Below are 19466 nucleotides of genomic sequence, written 5' to 3'. Positions count from 1 at the left end.
TCCAATTTACCTTGATTTATTGACCTAACATTCCAGGTTCCTATGCAATATTGATCTTTACAGCATTGGATTTTACTTTCACCAGCAGACACATCTACAACTGGATGTTATTTCTGCTTTGGCTCAGCCTCCTCATTCTTTCTGGAGCTATTTCTATACTCTTTCCCAGTAGCATGTTGTACACATCAACCTGGGGAGCTCATCTTCTGGTGTCATATCTTTTGTCTTTTCATACTCTTCATGGGTTTCTCAAGGCAAGAACATTGAAGTGGTCTGCCATTCCCTTCTCCAGTGGACCACGTTTTATCAGAGCTTTCCACCATGACCCATTCACCTTGGGTGGCCCTGCATGGCATGGCTCATAGCTTCATTGATTTACATAAGAGTATGATCCATGTGATCATTTTGGTTAGTTTTCTGTGATTCTGGTTTTTGTTCTAGAGGCCATGGGACTGTAGTTCTTGCTTCTTCTGTCTGCTCTCTGATGGATGAGAATAAGAGCCTTGTGCAAGCATCCTGATGGGAAGGACTGGCTGTGGGGAAAGCTAGGTCTTGCTCAGGTGGGCAGGGCCTTGCTCACTAAATATTTAATCTAATTTTCTGCTAATGGGTGGGGCTGTGCTCCCTTCCTGTTAGTTGTTTGGCCTGAGCACCCAGTCCTGGAGTCTGCAGGCTCTATGGTAGGGCTGGTGGCTCAGATGGTAAAGAATCTGCCTGCAGTGCCGGAGACCCAAGTTTAATCCCAGAGTGGGGAAGAACCCCTGGAAAAGGGAATGGCAACCCACTCTAGTATTCTTGCCTGGGAAATCCCATGGACAGAGAAGCCTGGCAGTCTACAGTCCATGGGGTCACAAAGAGTCAGACACAATTAAAGGACTCCACATACAGGCTCTATGGTGGGGCCAATGGCTACCTCTTCCAAGAGGACTTATGCCAACATGCTATCCCTTTCAGGGCTACTGCTGCAGTGCCCATGTCCCCAAGGAAAATTACTTTTTTATTTTTCAATAAAAGTAACTCTAAAGTTCCATCCAAATTTTTCTAAATGTTAATATGTAAATGACTTCACAGGCTAAGTTATTTCTGATTCTACTGAATACAAAGACAACCTTTTAAAATGTTAAGCAAAACTTTAAACCATTTTTTTTAATTGGTATTTTATCTTATACATGAGTAGAGGTTTCCAACAGGTCACCTTTAAGAGGAATTGGAACAGTTTCAAGACTTGATGAAAAGAAATACAGCTGCATCATTTCCACACTTAATTAACAGCTGGGCTGAACTTCTGCAATTCTAACTTAAAGAACTGTTTCAAATTACTTTAGAAAACAGTCAATGAAAAGAAAAACTGTTAAATCAGGAAATAACAAAACATCTAAAATAGTGCTAGCAAAAGAAATCATAAACAAAATCACAAAACATTAACTAATAAATCTTGAAGAAGTATTTGTAAGGCAGATAGTAATGGTTGTCACCTATACTACGAGGCCTTACAAAGTGGAAAAAAAGACATAAAGCCTCCTGTTAAAAAAAAAAAAAATAAGAGCAAAGGATATGAGTAAAGAAATCAGAAGAGTACAAATATAAATGGCCAAGAAACACTATTTATCAAATTAATTTATGGTCAAAGAAAAGCTGATTTAAATAAAGGTGGAATATTGCTTTATATCCATTAAACTAGTAAAAGTTATAGAAAATGACAGATTCTATTTCTGGCAGGGATATGGGCCAAAGGGTGTATTTTTGCATTCCTGGAAAATACATGAAGGATTACAGCAATATTCATTGAAATTTAAATTATGCATTATCCTTTGACCTAGCAATTCTACTTCTGAGCAATTATTCCACAGAAATAAAAACATTAGGATGTTAATGACAGTGTTATTTGTAGTGGCAAAAAACAAAACACAAATCTTGAAAATAAAGTGAATGTCCAACATAAAGTAGAATGCTTGAAAAATAATATTATGTCATTACATGGAATAATATGCAGCCATTAAAAAGAATGAATGAACTCTAAGCAGAAAATCAGGAGTGATTCCTGTAAAGTATTAACAACTGAGAAAACCAAGATGCATAAAAGTATGTACAAAATATTATTTTTAGAACTAAATAATGATTTAAGAAAAACTGAACATGTGAGTTTATAAGTTAATATGAATATGGAGAAAGATATGGAATGAGGCAACATGGGCTAAGTGACAAGATAGAAAATGGTCTTAGTATAAAAATGATGGGAAAAAAAAGAATGTGCTAGCAACCAGCAATTTTATGATCACATTTATACATTCATTTTGTTAAATTTAGAGAAATGTTTTAAAATTCTACTTGGGTCTTAATACCAATATCATTTTATTTCTAGCTGCTTCTGCTGCTAAGTCACTTCAGTCATGTCTGACTCTGTGCCACCCCATAGACGTCAGCCCACCAAGCTCCTCTGTCCCTGGCATTCTCCAGGCAAGAATACTGGAGTGGGCTGCCATGTCCTTCTCCATTTATTTCTAAACACTACAGTAAAAAATTGCAAATTTAAGGTCAATGGACCCTCTGATATAGACCAAGGAATGGGATCCAGGAAAATTTTGGAGTTCTATTTAATACTGGTACACATTTTTTCTGATGAGGTGTCCATACTGTTCATTAGAATATTAAAATATTTTTTTAAATTCATAGGCAGCCCACACCATGGTAGTCAGCTCATTTTGTATTGTCTTCCCATTTGCTCTGAGTTAATATTCCACACCGAGAAGAAACTGCATCATGTGACACCAGTACCTTCTAGAACTGATCAGCATGGGTAGATGGTTTGAGGGGAAAAAAAAATGTGTAAGGTATTCTGTGGTGCCGTGAATGTTAAGTCATTTTGGGGCTTGGGTAGAGGGGAGACAGGTTGAAAGGTGTAGATTCCTCATAGAGAAGTTTTCTATTTCCCAGAAGTTAAAAGGTCTTCAGAGGACTGTACTTGTCATGGGGGTTTAGTAAAAAATGACCTCTCTCATTCTCCAGATCATGAAAATTATAGTGCAGCAGATGCTACATATTTCTAATTTTTAGCTGTTTCTAAAACAATAAAGGCCTATCTTTAAAAAAAAATGCAAACAGGCTGGAAACAAAAATAATTATAAGAATTACAGAAAGATAAATTGGTAGCTAAAAAGATAACACAAAGATGATGCAAAACAGGCTGGAAGCAAAAATACTTGTAAGAATTACAGAAAGATAAATTGGTAGCTAAAAAGGTAACACAAAGATAAACATCAAGAGAGACAACAAAAAATAAGATAGGACAAAAAAGTTTAGTATGAAAAATAAAAAATTTTACTGCTGAAAACTGAGAATCCATTTAATTTATAAGGCAAAGGACTGTAGTCATAGGCTTTTGAATAATGATGATTTATTATTAAAGGCCTTAAACTTATGATCTTTAACTGCAAATTTACTTTCAGGAATTTATCCTTAAAAAATAACCTGAAATGGAAGCACAAAGTTTAAGCACAAAGATGTTTTTGGAATAAATATTTGTAATATCAAAACTAAGCAACTATTAAGGCTGAATAAAAACTGTAATATGGCCATGTAAAAGACTACATGCAACCACATAATATGGGAAAATGCAGTGAGATCAATTAAGTGAAAACGTGCATGTATATACACTCACGTATATGTGTGTACCCTTTATATATAATTCCATTTTAAAATGTATTATGTGTAAATATATGCATGGAAATGCTTATATACAGAGTTAGCACATGTATGTTTAGTCATCTCTTGCTATCCATGGGGGATTGGTTTCAGGACCAACTATCCCATCCACTCAAGGTTCCATCATACCAAAATCTGCAGATGCTCAAGTCCCTGATATAAAACGGTGTATATTTGCATATAACTTATGCACATCCTCCACATAACATCTCTAAATTACTTCTAATATCTAATATAGTGCAAATGCTACATACACAGTTGTGAATATAACGTAAATGGTATGGAAGTAGTTGACAGAGTATAGCTAATTCAAGTTTCTTTTTTAAAAAGAATAAATGAATCCATGTGACTTCTTTTCTTCCTGTAATTAAGGAGTAATTCTACCCAACACACATTTCCTTTTCAGTCCCTATGTCTCTCAACCCCCCTCCAGCACCACAGGCGCATCGACCTCAACCTCTAGCACACCAACAAACTCTTCAAGGAAAACGAATGAAGTCCAATATTACCCTTCCAAACAAATCGTTGCCACATAGATGTACCTTAAAGCCAGAAGCCATGTATCTTCCTTATTAATAATACAGTGATTTGCAAACCATGCTTACATAAATGTAGAACACATACAAGACCTTCTCTGAGGTTTTTGTTTGCTTGTTTCAGGTGTGGGAAGGCTGCAGAATCCTAAAAATTATTTTCCTGAGAAACAAAGATTTTCACACATACTAATTTACAAGAGAAATCAATCACTTGTTCACTACCTTTGAAACCAAAGGAATGGTCTGTTAAAGATGGCAAAAATTGTGCTTCACAAAACACAAGGACATGAAAATGTTACATGTATAACATCTATTCAATCAACTATATTAACATCTTGCTAGGAGCAACTGAGCGTCTAATGCTGAAAAGTAAACAGATTGTAAAAACTTTTCTCCCAGTAATTATTTAATTTTACCCTCCCAAAGGCATCTTCAAATGCTAAGGATTCTGAATACACAGAATTTGCCATTTTCAGCAGAATCAAAGATGATAGAAAAGGTCAATACATCAGACAGAAAGAATGAAAACTAAGTATTAAAGTGTTACCTTTCATGTTCTCTCAATAAGGACAAAGGTGTTGCTAAACATGAAAAGGAATGACGTCTTCATGTTGATATATGGCAGAAACAAGCACAATAAAGCAAATACCTCGCAATAAAAAATTTTTAAAAATAAAGGAATGAAGTCAAATATTAATATAAACATGTTCTTACCGTGATATTTAAATATATTGTGCGTTTTTGAACATCATAACTAACATATGCTGATTTGACGCCAATGTATTTCACGTCAATAGAACGAGGGAAAAGGAAAAACACAGCCAGTCCAGAAAGGAGGAGACAGACAAACACAGAAGCCATCACATACAGTTTGCTGAAAAAAAAAAAAAGGAAAGTGAGATATTTAAACATACATGCATCAAAAATTACATAATGAAACATTCAGAGAAGACATTTTCATTTTCATTTTTTTCCCTATTATACCAGCACGAAAAGATGTATGATTTTTTTCTTTTTAACCATCTTTTTATATTATAAAAGTATTGAATAGAGTAGGTTTGAATCTATTAAGCATTAAAATATTCTTCTTAAAAGACATATTTATCTTTTCGGAGACTCAAATTTCAGGCTTATTATAGATAGAACATTTACTGTGGTGATTCCCAAAGCAGGCTGCTCATTAGAATCAAACTGTGGAGCTTTATAAAAGTATATATTTCAAGACTCCCTGATGAATTTACTGAAGTAGAATTTTCACATGTGTGTGAAAATCTATGGTTATTTTATCAACTGGATATACAGTTAGAATCAATTGTTTCAGTTTGTTTCAATTTGTAGGAACTGTTGTTTTTTTTTTTACTTTTGATACAACCTTTTAAGTGATATTAAAAAAAAGGACATGATCTAAAGTCTAAACAACAGAAATATATACATGTACACACAGATATCTAATTTGCTTACCTGCTTCCTCTTCCAAGTTCGGTCCCAAACTCTGAAGGTAATCAATTTTGTTGGTCTATAGTTGATCATTCTATTGTCTCTCTCTCCGTGTGCATGCATGTGTGTGTTTTCAAAAGAAATGTGCTTTGGATATCATGCTATAGTAAAATACAGTTCTTCCTCATTCCATTTTATCATATAGATATAGTGTAACTTCTACTAGTCCCTTACTAGTGGCCACTTACATTATTTCTAGTTTTTGGTAAAATAAATACTGGCATAGTGAATAACGCATGCAAGTGCTGTTCACTGTATTTGACAGTAATCCTTAGAATAAACTTTTCAAAGTAGAATTCCTGAGCCAAAAGGTAAATGTGTATGTAATTTTGACAGATAAGACCAAATTTCCCCTTCAGTAGTAAGGCACAGGTGCGCTTGTTTTCACACAGTATTGCCAACAAAATAACACCGTCAAAATTTTGGACTTCTGCTCATCTGATACACAAGAAATGGTACCTCAGTATTGTTCTAATTTGCATTTCTCCTATGAGTGAGATTTAACATCTTTTCATATGTTTAAAAGATACTTGCTTTCTTCCTTGTGAACTGGCTGTTCACAGATCTTACTTTTTGTATGGTTAGCCTTTTTCTTCTCAAACTGTGAAACTCTAGAGTAAGGATATTGGACCTCTAATAATATTTGCAAATACCACTTCTTAGTTTGCTATTTGTATCCTGACTTGATCTGCATGTTGTTTTTGCTTTCATCTTTTAAAAGTTAACCTACACTTTTATTAACTTTTTAAATTTTATCCAAATTTATTAATCTATTCTTCTATTCAGTTCAGTTCAATTCAGTCACTCAGTCGTGTCCAACTCTTTGCGACCCCATGAATTGCAGCACGTAAGGCCTCCCTGTCCATCACCAACTCCCGGAGTTCACCTTAAACTCACGTCCATCAAGTCGGTGATGCCATCCAGCCATCTCATCCTCTGTCGTCCCCTTTTCCTCCTGCCCCCAACCCCTCCCAGCATCAGACTCTTTTCCAGTGAGTCAACTCTTCGCATGGGGTGGCCAAAGTACTGGAGTTTCAGCTTCAGCATCATTCCTTCCAAAGAACACTCGGGACCGATCTCCTTTAGAATGGACTGGTTGCATCTCCTTGCAGTCCAAGGGACTCTCAAGAGTCTTCTCCAACACCACAGTTCAAAAGCATCAATTCTTCGGCGCTCAGCTTTCTTCACAGTCCAATTCTCACATCCATACATGACCACTAGAAAAACCATAGCCTTGACTAATGGACCTTTGTTGGCAAAGTAATGTCTCTGCTTTTGAATATGCTATCTAGGTTGGTCATAACTTTCCTTCCAAGGAGTAAGCGTCTTTTAATTTCACAGCTGCAATCACCATCTGCAAATATCACAGTAATCCAAGTCTATGCCCCAACCATTAACACTGAAGAAGCTGAAGTTGAATGGTTCTATGAAGACCTATAAGACCTTTTAGAACTAACACCCAAATAAGATGTCCTTTTCATTATAGGGGACTGGAATGCAAAAGTAGGAAGTCAAGAAACACCTGGAGTAACAGGCAAATTTGGCCTTGGGATACAGAATGAAGCAGGGCAAAGGCTAATAGAGTTTTGCCAAGAGAACACACTGGTCATAGCAAACACCCTCTTCCAACAACACAAGAGAAGACTCTACACATGGACATCACCAGATGGTCAACACTGAAATCAGATTGATTATATTCTTTGCAGCCAAAGATGGAGAAGCTCTATACAGTCAGCAAAAACAAGACTGGGAACTGACTGTGGCTCAGATCATGAACTCCTTATTGCCAAATTCTTCTATTACTGGATTCTAAAACAGTTAGGAAAGCTGCTCCACTCTAGGTTATTAAGAAATTAACTCTAATTTCTTGGACATTCTTAACTATCTAGAAATTATATAATAAAGAGTCAGACTGTTTATAAATCCTAGTTGCATTTTTCTTTCCATGAAGACTTGGCATGCTGTTTTACTGCTTATGTGTTTAAAGCATTGTGGTCAAGAAGGAACATGCCAGTCTGATTTTCTATCCCTTATAATTTAATCAATCCTTTGCTTGGGCATTCAAAGGGGCTGTTGAGTTTTTTGTTATTACCTTTGAAGTCCAGTAATTTCACTAAGATTGGTTATTTCCAAAATTATGGTATGTCTTTTCAAGTGTGTAGATTTATGTCTTATTTATTTCAAGGAAGTGATCTTGAGTTAAACGTTTTTCTCTTTCTTCAGTTTGCCTCCTTTGATTTCCTTCAAGAGCTCCAGTTACATTTATGCTCGATCTCCTTGGCTTGTGTTCTGTACCATTTTCTCTCAAGTACTCTTCATTAATTTTTGTTTGTGTGTGTGCATGTATGAGTAAATGTTTTCACTTCATCCTTTGTATCTGCTCTGTCTTCTAAGTGCACTTTCCAAGGTATCTCTTTGTACTGTGTTCTTTCTGCTTGTCTTCATCTCAAAATTATTTTTCTCTAATTCTTTCCAGGGACCTGTAGACTCTCTTTTCATATCCTTCTATTGTTTAGTCACTGTATTTCTGAGCTCCTCAACTTTTGACTTTTCTATTTTACCGTCATAGCTTCTATAGTTTCTTTAATCTCTTTCAGAACATGGAAGTATTAAGTTAAAGTTCTCATCTGCTTCTGATAATGCTTTATCATTTGCTAGTATTTTGATCAGTTCTTCTTTTATAAGTTTTACTACCTGTATGCAGGTCAGGAAGCAACAGTTAGAACTGGACATGGAACAACAGATTGGTTCCAAATAGGAAAAGGAGTACGTCAAGGCTGTATATTGTCACCCTGCTTATTTAACTTACATCAGAGTACATCATGCGAAACGCTGGGCTGGATGAAGCACAAGCTGGAATCAAGACTGCTGGAGGAAATATCAATAACCTCAGATATGCAGATGACACCAACCGTATGGCAGAAAGTGAAGAAGAACTAAAGAGCCTCTTGATGAAAGTGAAAGAGGAGAGTGAAAAAGTTGGCTTAAAGCTCAACATTCAGAAAACGAAGATCATGGCATCTGGTCCCATCACTTCATGGCAAATAGATGGGGAAACAGTGGAAATAGTGGCTGACTTTATTTTTTTGGGCTCCAAAATCACTGCAGAAAGTGACTGCCGCCATAAAATTGAAAGATGCTTACTCCTTGGAAGGAAAGTTCTGATCAACCTAAACAGCATATTCAAAAGCAGAGACATTACTTTGTCAACAAAGGTCCGTCTAGTCAAGGCTATGGTTTTTCCAGTGGTCATATATGGATGTGAGAGTTGGACTATAAAGAGGGCTGAGCCCAGAAGAACTTATGCTTTTGAACTGTGATGTTGAGGACTCTTGAGAGTCCCTTGGACTGCAAGGAGATCCAACCAGTCCATCCTAAGGGAAATCGGTCCTGGGTGTTCATTGGAAGGACTGATGATGAAGCTGAAACTCTAGTATTTCAGCCACCTGATGCGAAGAGCTGACTGATTTGAAAAGACCCTGATGTTGGGAAAGATTGAAGGCAGGAGGAGAAAGGGACAACAGAGGATGAGATGGTTGGATGGCATCACCGACTTGATGGACATGGGTTTGGGTAGACACCGGGAGTTGGTGATGGACAGGGAGGCCTGGCGTGCTGCGGTTCATGGAGTCGCAAAGAGGCAGACACTACTGAGCGACTGAACTGAACTGAACTTTTGTATGATGCTTGATGGTAATCTGTTTTTTTTTTTGTTTTTTTTTTAACTGCTCATATTTAGATACATTTTTGTACTTTTAAGAGAAGTTGCCATATTGTGTGGTGAGGATGGGCCAGGATTGCTTTCATAGCTTCACTGTTCAAGGACTCCATGCTCTGTTACACAAAGTATTAGATGGTCTCTATGTATATCCACTTCTATAGTTTTGGGACTATCTGTATAGTTTCTGAACCTCTTCTTTTATCACTATTCTTGTTCTACACAACCTGGATTCTACTGTCAGTAATTTTTTTCTTTAGGTTGTATCTTCCTTTTTGTAGGAGTTTTTGTTGAGTTTCCTTAAGGTCTTTGAGGACTTAGGATGGCCCAGTTCCTTTAGATTTTCTCAAGGCCCTTCTGTGTATCTCTGTGGACTTCTGTGCATTCTCTCCAAGTTAAAGAGTTTTTCGATTTTCTATGTTAACGGAATACTCTCAGAGGAAATTCACTGGAAGTCTTCTGAGTGGGGGCCCCTTCTCTTGGGATAAAGTATTTACTTTGTCCAAGGGCTCTTAGGAACGCTCCTTTCGCGTTTCATCACAACTTACGCAAAGCTGCCAAGCACTTTTGGGTCCTTATGTCATCATGGTATGAATAACCATATTTATTCTGAAGTTAGTGGGAATACCTTAACACCCATTTTTGATGAAAATGTTGTCTCTGTGTAACTGAGACCTAATTGCTCTTTCAGGTCTATCTGATTTAACAGATTTAAGATTTAGATACTACACTGCTTTAAGAACTTATGCAATCAGGAATCATTTTTATTTTCTAATGACATAATGGATATGATGGCATAACTTAACCTGATACTATTTTTCCTTTTAATAGTTTTAACTAAAATACCTATTTATACATATTTGAAAAGCAAAAAAAAATTTTTTTTTAATTGCCATTTTCTTATGATTACTTACGTTCTTCTTGGCCTTAATCTCTGATCACTGTATGGAATCAATGCCACCAGTTGGTTTTCTTGTCCTAAAAGAATTAGATTTAGAAATGTATTAACATGATTAATTAAAAGTATAATGGCTCCTCATCAAAGTATGGTTTGGAAAGAACACAATACCATCTGGCTCTCATCTCATTCCTTTATTAAATTCTCTCAAAATCTTCAAAAATTATCCAGTAGTAGCTGAGTTCCAAAGCAGACACTGTGTTTTTTTCATACCTGAATTTCTAGCTATTCAAAATACTATGAAAAATGAGAAAGAGTAATTCTTTCTTCCAGTGGGGGAAAAAAAAATCACAAAGTCCAGGCTTTCAGATCTGAATTTACCAGGCTTTCCTTCACCCAGTTTTCCATTAAGATTTGAATTGGGTTATCTGAATGAGAGCAGAAGCAGCATACTGTTACCACTGTGTACTGAAACCCCTATAACTAGAAAGGTTCTTAAAGTATTCCCCTTGAAAACCAAAACTGACATATATTAACTCTCAGGCTTCAAGAACCCAAACGTATACACAGCCTTCCAGGAAGGACTCTTTCAGGTCACACCCCTCTCTATATTAAGTTACTTCAAAATTCAATATTTCTTTCTTGGGTTGGTGGATCAGATGGTAAAGGATGTGCCTTCAGTGCAGGAGACCTGGGTTCCATCCCTGATTTGGGATTATCCCGTGGAGAAGGGAATGGCTACCCACTCCAGTATTCTTTCCTGGAGAATTCCATGAACGGAGGAGTCTGGCAGGCTACAGTCCATGGGGTCACCAAAGCATCAAACATGACTGAGAGGCTAACACTTTAACTTAATGAATAAATGGACCTCTAAATGCCAATTTTCCAATCTTATGAAAATTGGTTCTTCATATTAACTATCAAAGCCCCATAGTCAAATTCTCTTTTAAAGCTTTCCGTAATACTTTTGTTATACCTCCCTGCCCCCTCCACAAGTCTCCCCTCATCCATACTTCCCCTACTGTATTCACATATAAATATGTATCTGTGTATGTGTGAGTGTGTGTGTATCTTATTTGGTGCTATTCATCTGTTTAAATGGCTACTGATAAAAACTAACCCTTTAGCTACTATGTCTGTATCTACACAGCTAAAAGTAGATAGAGAAAAACAGTCTCATTTTAGATCACTAATTTTACGTGGCCTTTAATAATGGCAACACTTACACTGTATTTCCCGAGTTCATACTCTCAACCTGACTCTCGCAAACTACAATTTCATAACTTCAGCTTTCTCTTCAAACCTCCAATATCTTCTCCCCTGTCCTTACGCTCAGTTCACGATGCGGCAAAGACACAAGGATTCCCACCAAGCTCCTACCACCACATCCACGCACCCACCCGCTTGTGCATCCATGCACTCTACCTCCCCTCCTCCTGCTGGGAGTAAACTGGCTATGCTCCTCCGAAGGAGCCCGTTGTGCTTATGCACTGTAATACTCCTTGCCACCTGCAGTATCAGTGTTCTATGGATCAGCAGACAAACACACTATCCATTCCATCTTCAAAAAATTCTTCTCCGGACCTTATAGTCCCCTCTAGCTATCACTTTTCTCTCCTTTCCTGTACAGCAAAACTCAAAGAAAAGCTCTTTTCCGACTATATAACTTTGCGCCTCCTATGCACTCCTGATCCCAGTCTACATATGTTATGCATTCGTTTGCTACCAAAACTGCTCCTTTAAAAGGTCTATGGCCTCTAAATTACCAAATCCCAAGGTCAGTTCTAAGTCCTCACATTATCTGGTCAGCAGTATCTAACATAGTTGATGGACTTCTCCACCAAGGAGTACATTTTTCTCTTTTATCTTCAAGGATACCAGAGACAAAGGGATTTCCTGTTTCTGCTCTAGCTGCTATTTTTAGTGTCCTTTGCTAATTCTTTCTCATGTCACTGACCTCAAAATGTTGCAATGCTCCAAGGTTCAGTGCTAAAGTCTCTTCTGTTTTCTATTTACACTGACAACCTTGGTGCTCTCATTCAATTCAGCTTTAAGTATCATCTCTACACCAATATGACTCCATGCTAGGCCTTGCATTTGAATTCCCAGCCATTAGTATAACTAACTTCCTACTGAACATATCCACTCAGATGTCAAAAGTGCATCTCCAGTTTTATATATCTAAAACTGAACTCCCGCTCTCTCCCCTGACACATATACTCAAACCTTTTCTCTATATTAATAAATGGCTACTCCATTCCTCCAGCTGCTCAGACAAAAATATCTTCAAGATCATCCTTCACCTTACTATCCACAATACACATCCAGACAGCCAATAATGCCTACTGGCTATACTTTGAAAATATACTTTGCAAAAAACACTTTGCAAAAATGAGACTTCAGCCTTCCCCAGGCCCCCAGTCTGGTGCATTAATACCTTAAACTACAATAATCCTTTAATTCTCAAATAGCTACTACCTCTGCAAAGGTATTGTCATTCTGGCCTTCCCTCAGCATCTCTCCAGGGTCAAATGTTGACTTCAATCAAGCAGTAAAGGAGAACAGTACAAGGTTTTTTAAATTATTTCTCCTTACTTCCATTGCTACTAAAGTAACCTGCAAACAGAACGTGGGGATTACTCCCTACTGACTTCCCCTATGACAAGGCACAAATTGATTTTTTTTTCCTATATGGCTCATCTTCATGTATCATCCCTCTTCATGTAGTTCCTTTAAAAAAGAACTAATTAGTGCATGACCAGCTTATTATTATTCTTTAAACAACAAATTAAAAATATTCGGTCACCACATTACTTAACCTAACACCCACTATAGCAAAGCAACCGTGACCTGATCTCTATTGATACCAAATAGGACTAAAAGTTTACAGTCAAGACACGCTGCATATCTGCTATAATTTCAGGTGGGAAAGAAAAAAATATTGGAGGTACAAGGGTGGTTTTCATTATTGCTTTAGGATCCCTAATTAAAATCTTTATGTTTGTGTCCTTTTGACAGAAGATAACTGATAGGAAGTTTTAACTTTAATTCTGTCTTTTAAAACATAAATGGTTGTGCTTAGACCCATGAGTTTCAAAGTAATTGTGAAAATTCCTGTAATTATTCTTTAATGGAGAAACAGTGCAATAACACATACCCCTAGGAATTCTTCCTGTTCCTTGACAAGTGGGACAAGTGACACTATCTCTTCCTGTAAATTCCACATATGGAAACTGAGAGACATCTCCACTTCTTCCATCTTCATTATGGACTTCACCATTAACCAATCCATTCCTTATATTTTCAGTTGATGTAATGCCATCATAACCATCTTCTTTATTTGAATGTAAAGGCAAATGAGAAAAAGACTTTCCCATGTCTAAGAAAAAGACAAAAATCTTACAGTAAACTTCAGTTAAAAGAAAGTATACTTAAAAACATTACAGGATATTTATACTCATCAAATTAATTAAAATAACCTTCAAGGGAGTATTCAAACTACTATTTGGGTTGGAATTATATTCAATCAAAATAATGTCTTAAATAAAGCAGCCATTTACTAGAGTCCAAAGTACTTTTCTAACAAAATATTATGACATGATATCATATCAAACGTGATGAGAAAGGGCTTTCAAACAACATTAAAATTTGACAGAAGTCTACACTTAAGAGTGTAGTTCTTAAGTGAGAACTCTTAAGAGTTCTCTGAAAAGAAACACATGTGCTTCACTTTTCTTAGAATAAAACAAAAACACGTTCTACCTTTAAAACAGCAGCAAAGCAAAAGTTGCTTTGGGCAGATTACAGCTAGGTATCACCAGGTAATGTCAAAGTAGTATTTTTCAACCTTTTAAAATTCATGCCCTTATGTGATAGACAAAATCCACAATCTTTCTCTCGCTCACATTTCTAGCTTTAAACATTTGCAACAACAAAAAAATACAAAAAACAAACCTCCAGATTTTTTCTTTCATTCAACAGTTGGTGAAAGTTAAAATTAATAAATTAATATTCCAAAATATTGACTATAATTCATCAATACAAAGCAGCAAAATTTAGAACATTAATTTCAAGTTTTTAGGGTAACAGTATCAAAAATGCAGGTGGGAAATTAAATAAAATTTAAAGACAAATAAAAATAGGAAGTGCTAGTACCCATATCAAAAGAACATCCACAGGTAAGTAATGCAGTAAGACCAGTTGAAGTCACACAAGTTTTAGGATTAAAAAAACATTTTTTTTAAGCCATATATTTTAATCTGTTGATATTCTGGGCACAAATTAACAAAAGGAGAAAGCACAATTGAAAAACAATCCACTTCTGTTTCTAAACGTGACCATATATTTTTTATCATTTCCTAAAACAGATTATTAAAGGCATTCATATAAAAAGATGTCTTTAAAAATGCTCATTGCTTTTAATAAGAAAAACTGACCCTCAAAATAATTCAACTTATCTTATTCTATGAAGAAAATTCTACTTTTTAAAATTTGTATGCGATCCATGTGTTGGGGTCACTCAAACACAGGGTAAACAGCAGGATAAAAAATTATATAACTAGCGGACAAACAAAATTTCAGAATGATGAATAAAATGCTTGTTTTCAATATTTAAAAAAAATCTATGTACACACTGCCCATTAAGTTCAAAAACATAAATAACTTATGACTTCTAAAAACGCATATATTTCTCTGGATTTTGCTCAAAGACATTTACTGCAAGCCAAACCAATACTTGCCAGTCACAGGTGGTTCGGGGGAGAATTAACATCACTGACCCCACACACTTTGACCTTGGGCTTATGTGGAATACTAGATGACCGGGGATCAGGGCGCCAAATGCACCCTTTTAGGATCTCGGTTAACACAACAGAGGTATAGGGTGCCTCCCACTGTAATGACTTAAAGGGAAAAGACACAGAAGGCAAAAAAATAAAACAACAAGAGGCTCTCAGTCGGAGTCTGTTTTCTATCCTTATGTAACAGCTGCCTTAGAATCGGCGTGGGACTGGTGTTTGTCTCATCAAGGTTAATGGACAAGTGCCAGGCTTTGTCAGGTACTGCCCATTCCTGCCCTCCCTACTGGATTTTCCTCAAAGAGCTGCTAAGTTTAACCACTTTTATTCTTGGAGACTTATAAAGAGGTGCTAGGCCCCTGTGCTCTATATATATATATATATATATATTTTTTTTTTTTTTTTTTTTTTTTTTTTAAACCAAATCCCTTCATTTACTTAAGAGCAACACGAATCTTAGGCTTATTATGGAAGGGGGGAGAAAAAGTACAGGACTCCATCCGATTTAAATAGGTCGTGAGCTTCTAAACGAAAGAAGTCGGCGCCTTTCGTAAGCCTGCCGACTCGGGAAAGGTTAAAGATGAAATACAGGCAGTCGGACAAGAATACTGAAAAAGAGCAGAACTAAGGGCTACCGGCCGCTCAAGGCGTGGGGGCCTGGTATCTTCCCTGTGCGCCGGGATTGCACCAAAGCCCGGAGTCCCCTGGCAGAAGGCTGGGCCGGGGGAAGAGGAGCTGACACACCTCCATCGCCCGGCCCGGAGCGCCTCTCCGCCCAGCAGTCTCCCCTCCGCCACCTCCTCCTCCAGCTCGGCTCTTTCCGGGGCGCCCGCTCGGCCCCCGCTGGTGAAGGGGACCTGGGGGCTGCGCGTCCCGGGTCGCTCACCGGCACGCGGGGTGCTGCGCAGTCCCGAGCAGCTCCGGCTCGGACAGGCCCGAGGGCAGGGTCACGGAGTCCGCAGTCCCGGGTGCTGGGGCGGGAGCGACGGGTCTGCAGCGCTGGGTCCCCGCGGGGTCGGGGTGGGGGTGGGGCAGCACCACCACGGCATCAGCTGAGGCCCGTCGCTGTCGCTGCAACCTGCGCCCGCGCCTGCGCAGAGCGCTCCTGGTGGGGCCGTGGTGGTGGGGGGGGGGGGCAGTGTGTGTGTGTGTTTGTGTGTGTATGTGTGCGTGCTGTGGCCCGGAAGCGCGCACTACGCCTGCGTCCTTCCTCCGTCTTAAAGTTCTGAATGTCTGCGGCGGTTCTTTTGTGCCGTCTCCCAGTTTCATTTCCTTCGTGTCCCAAGAACTACTGGTAAAATTTGACCGCTCTGGGCCTGGAAGGTTTGAAAAGAGTAGTACTCCCTCCGTTTTCCCCTATCAGGCTGTTTCCCTTTGCAAAGGGGAAAGACGGTGACCATCTGTTTCAGCTCCCTGAGCTGAGCAGCCTCTCGTCCAAGCTCTTCAAGTGGTCCCTGACACTCGCGACGCTGGGAGTGACATAAATCGGTTGGTAGACGGGTGTCTGGTAGCTGAGAAGTCACATCTGTTTTAATTTAGAACCTCTTACTTATAGAAAGGAATAGTAAGTGGGTGGGAACCGTATTTGGTTTTGTTTTTGTACCTTATGTCTCCTTCCTCCCCATAAGTCCTTAGTTACAAGAGTGTGAGATCCCCGCCCAAATCTCCGTGTTTCAACTCATCCCTGTGACTTGGGGCTATTCTCCCCAATATCTCAAAGGGTAGGTTATCTCATGTGAAAAATGAGAATAACCATACAGAGTTGTTTTGAGAGTTAAATGGGGTATTGGCAATGCCTGTCAACCGCGGACTGGACTCATTGCCTGCAGAGAACTTCACGTTTAATGAATGAAAGCTACTTTTATAGTCACGGTCACAAGATACCTCATAACCAAGGAAGTAAGTGATAGTAATTTATTGTATTTTTGTGTTCTGATAGGATAGGTAGCCAATAGAATATGTAGATACGTAAAAGTAAGAAATGCAAATAAAAACATACAATTTAATATCTTAAATTCCTATTTACACGTGTAAGATAATGAGCCTGCTCACATAATGTTGGTAAAGATATAAATAACCTGGCAAGCAGTTAGACAATATGTAGCAAGAGTATTAAAACTAAATTTTCACATCCTTTAGCCCCGCAGACCCACCTTTTGGAATTTATCCTAAACTTAAGGTCTTCCATTGTGGCTCAGCTGGTAAAGAATCCGCCTGCAATGCAGGAGACCTGGGTTCGATCTCTGGATTAGGAAGATCCCTGGAGAAGGAACAGCTACCCCCTCCAGATTCTGGCCTCAGTCCATGGGGTTGCAAAAAATCGGAAACGCTTGCGCAACTTTTACTTTCGAGGAGAGCTCTCATAAGATTTCAGTACAAAGTGCATGCATGCTAAGTCGCTTCAGTCGTGTCGGGCTTTTTGCGACCCCATGGACTGTATGTCCATGTCCTTTTTGAGGACCCGATGTCCTCCAGGCTCCTCTGCCCATGGGATTCTCCAGGCAAAAATACTGGAGTGGGTTGCCATTTCCTTCTCTAGGGGATCTTTCTAACCCAGTAATCGAATCCAGGTCTCCTGTATTGCAGGCAGATTCTTTACCGACTGAGCTAGGAGGGAAGCCCTCAAAGTGACAGTTGTTCAGTTGTGTCCAACTCTGCGACCCTATGAACTATGCAGTATGGAATTCTCCAGGCCAGTATACTGGAGTGGGTAGCCTTTCCCTTCCCCAGGGGATCTTCCCAACCCAGGGATAAAACCCGTGTTTCCCTCATTGCAGGCGGATTCTTTACCAGCTGAGTCACCAGGGAAGCCCAAGAATACTGGAGTGGTTAGCCTATCCCTTTTTGTGATCTTCCCCACTCAGGAATCAAGGCGGGGTCTCCTGCATTGCAGGCGGATTCTTTACCAGCTGAGCTAGTAGGGAAGACCAAGAATGCTGGAGTGGGTTGTTATTCCCTTCTCCAGGGTATCTTACCGACCCAGAGATCCAACCTGGTATTGGCAGATGGGTTCTTTACCACTAGCACCACCTGGGAAGCCCTCACTTAACCTAAATGTCCAACAACGTGAGGTTAGTTAAATCATTCCTCACCTCCCCTTTTAGCCCATATCTTCCCTTGGAAGCATTGATTAAATTATTTAAGCCCTCATATTTAGCCCAGGCCTTCCAAAGGTGAGGAGAGGGGTGAGCATCTTTCATTAACATTGTTTGAAATTTCAAAATAAATATTATGGCTAAAAGAAATCAGAATCATGGAGAAAAAAAAAATAACTTGCAAATCTATTGTAATGGCCTACCTGTATCTCCATACACTTACAGAATTAAAGGGTTACCTAAATATAGAATAGCCATGCAATTAGATCTTATAAAATTTGTAAAAATTATGTTTTAAATATTTTATTACATGAGAAGTGATGATAATATACCACTAAATAAAAGCAATATGCAATAGATAATGTATGAAATATTATAAAGGCTGTACAGTCTGTTCACATTAGAACATATGGGTATAAATGGAAGGAACTATACAAAGTAAGCAGTCATTTGTAGTTTGAGGCTATGCTTTTTTTTTTTTAATTTGGGGAAGTGAGACATCTGCTTATTTATTTTAATTTGATTGGCTGTGCTGCATGCATGGCACATGGGATCTTAGTCAGGAAACTGACTAAGGGATCCTGACCAGGGACCAAATGGACCCTCCTTGCATTGGAAGCAGAGTCTTAATCACTGGACCACCAGGGAATTCCCTCATTTTTGAATTAGCAAATGTTTCTTTAACATATATTGCTTTTCAGTTAAAAGGTATTATTTTAAATTCTCAAGGCAATACTTAGTCATTATTCTATCAACTGTTCATGGGAGTGTAACTTAGTTCAGCCACTGTGAAAAACATGGAGTTTCCTTAAAAAGTTAAAACTAGAAGTACCATATGACCCAGCAATCGCACTATCATAGTATATATCTGAAGGAGATGAAAATGAGGTCTTGAGATATCTGCACTTCCATGTTCATTGTTGCATGGTTCACAGTAGCCAAAATATTGAAACAAAGTAAGAGTCAGTTCAGTTCAGTTGCTCAGTCATGTCCGACTCTTTGTGACCCCATGAACCACAGCACACCAGGCCTCCCTGTCCATCACCAATTCCCAGAGTCCACCCATGTCCATCGAGTCGATGATGCCATCTTACCATCTCATCCTCTGTCGTCCCCTTCTCCTCCTGCCTTCAATCTTTCCCAGCATCACTTTTCCAATGAGTCAGCTCTTCACATCAGGTGGCCGAAGTATTGGAGTTTCAGCTTCAACATCAGTCCTTCCAA

General features: G+C 38.5%; 1 protein-coding gene across 2 annotated transcripts in view; it reads right to left on the bottom strand.

Moving 5' to 3' along the window:
* Positions 1–16252, bottom strand: part of TMEM106B (transmembrane protein 106B) — a 27363-nt gene extending 11111 nt beyond the window's left edge. Inside the window, exons 1-4 of one of the 2 annotated variants that reach the window (XM_006072499.4) lie at positions 16034–16252; positions 13509–13730; positions 10368–10431; positions 4953–5112 (exon numbers count right to left, since the gene is read on the bottom strand). In XM_006072499.4, the coding sequence (XP_006072561.1) occupies positions 4953–5112; positions 10368–10431; positions 13509–13728 (444 nt within the window). In that variant the 5' untranslated portion in view covers positions 13729–13730; positions 16034–16252. The other variant, XM_006072498.4, reaches the window with a different exon arrangement.
* Between the last annotated feature and the right edge of the window lie 3214 nt (positions 16253–19466).

Source organism: Bubalus bubalis, chromosome 8 (assembly GCF_019923935.1).
Source record: "Bubalus bubalis isolate 160015118507 breed Murrah chromosome 8, NDDB_SH_1, whole genome shotgun sequence".
Taxonomy (NCBI): Eukaryota; Metazoa; Chordata; class Mammalia; order Artiodactyla; family Bovidae; genus Bubalus; species Bubalus bubalis.
The sequence above is the reverse complement of the archived record's forward strand: the minus strand, read 5'-3'. Positions and strand labels throughout refer to the sequence as shown.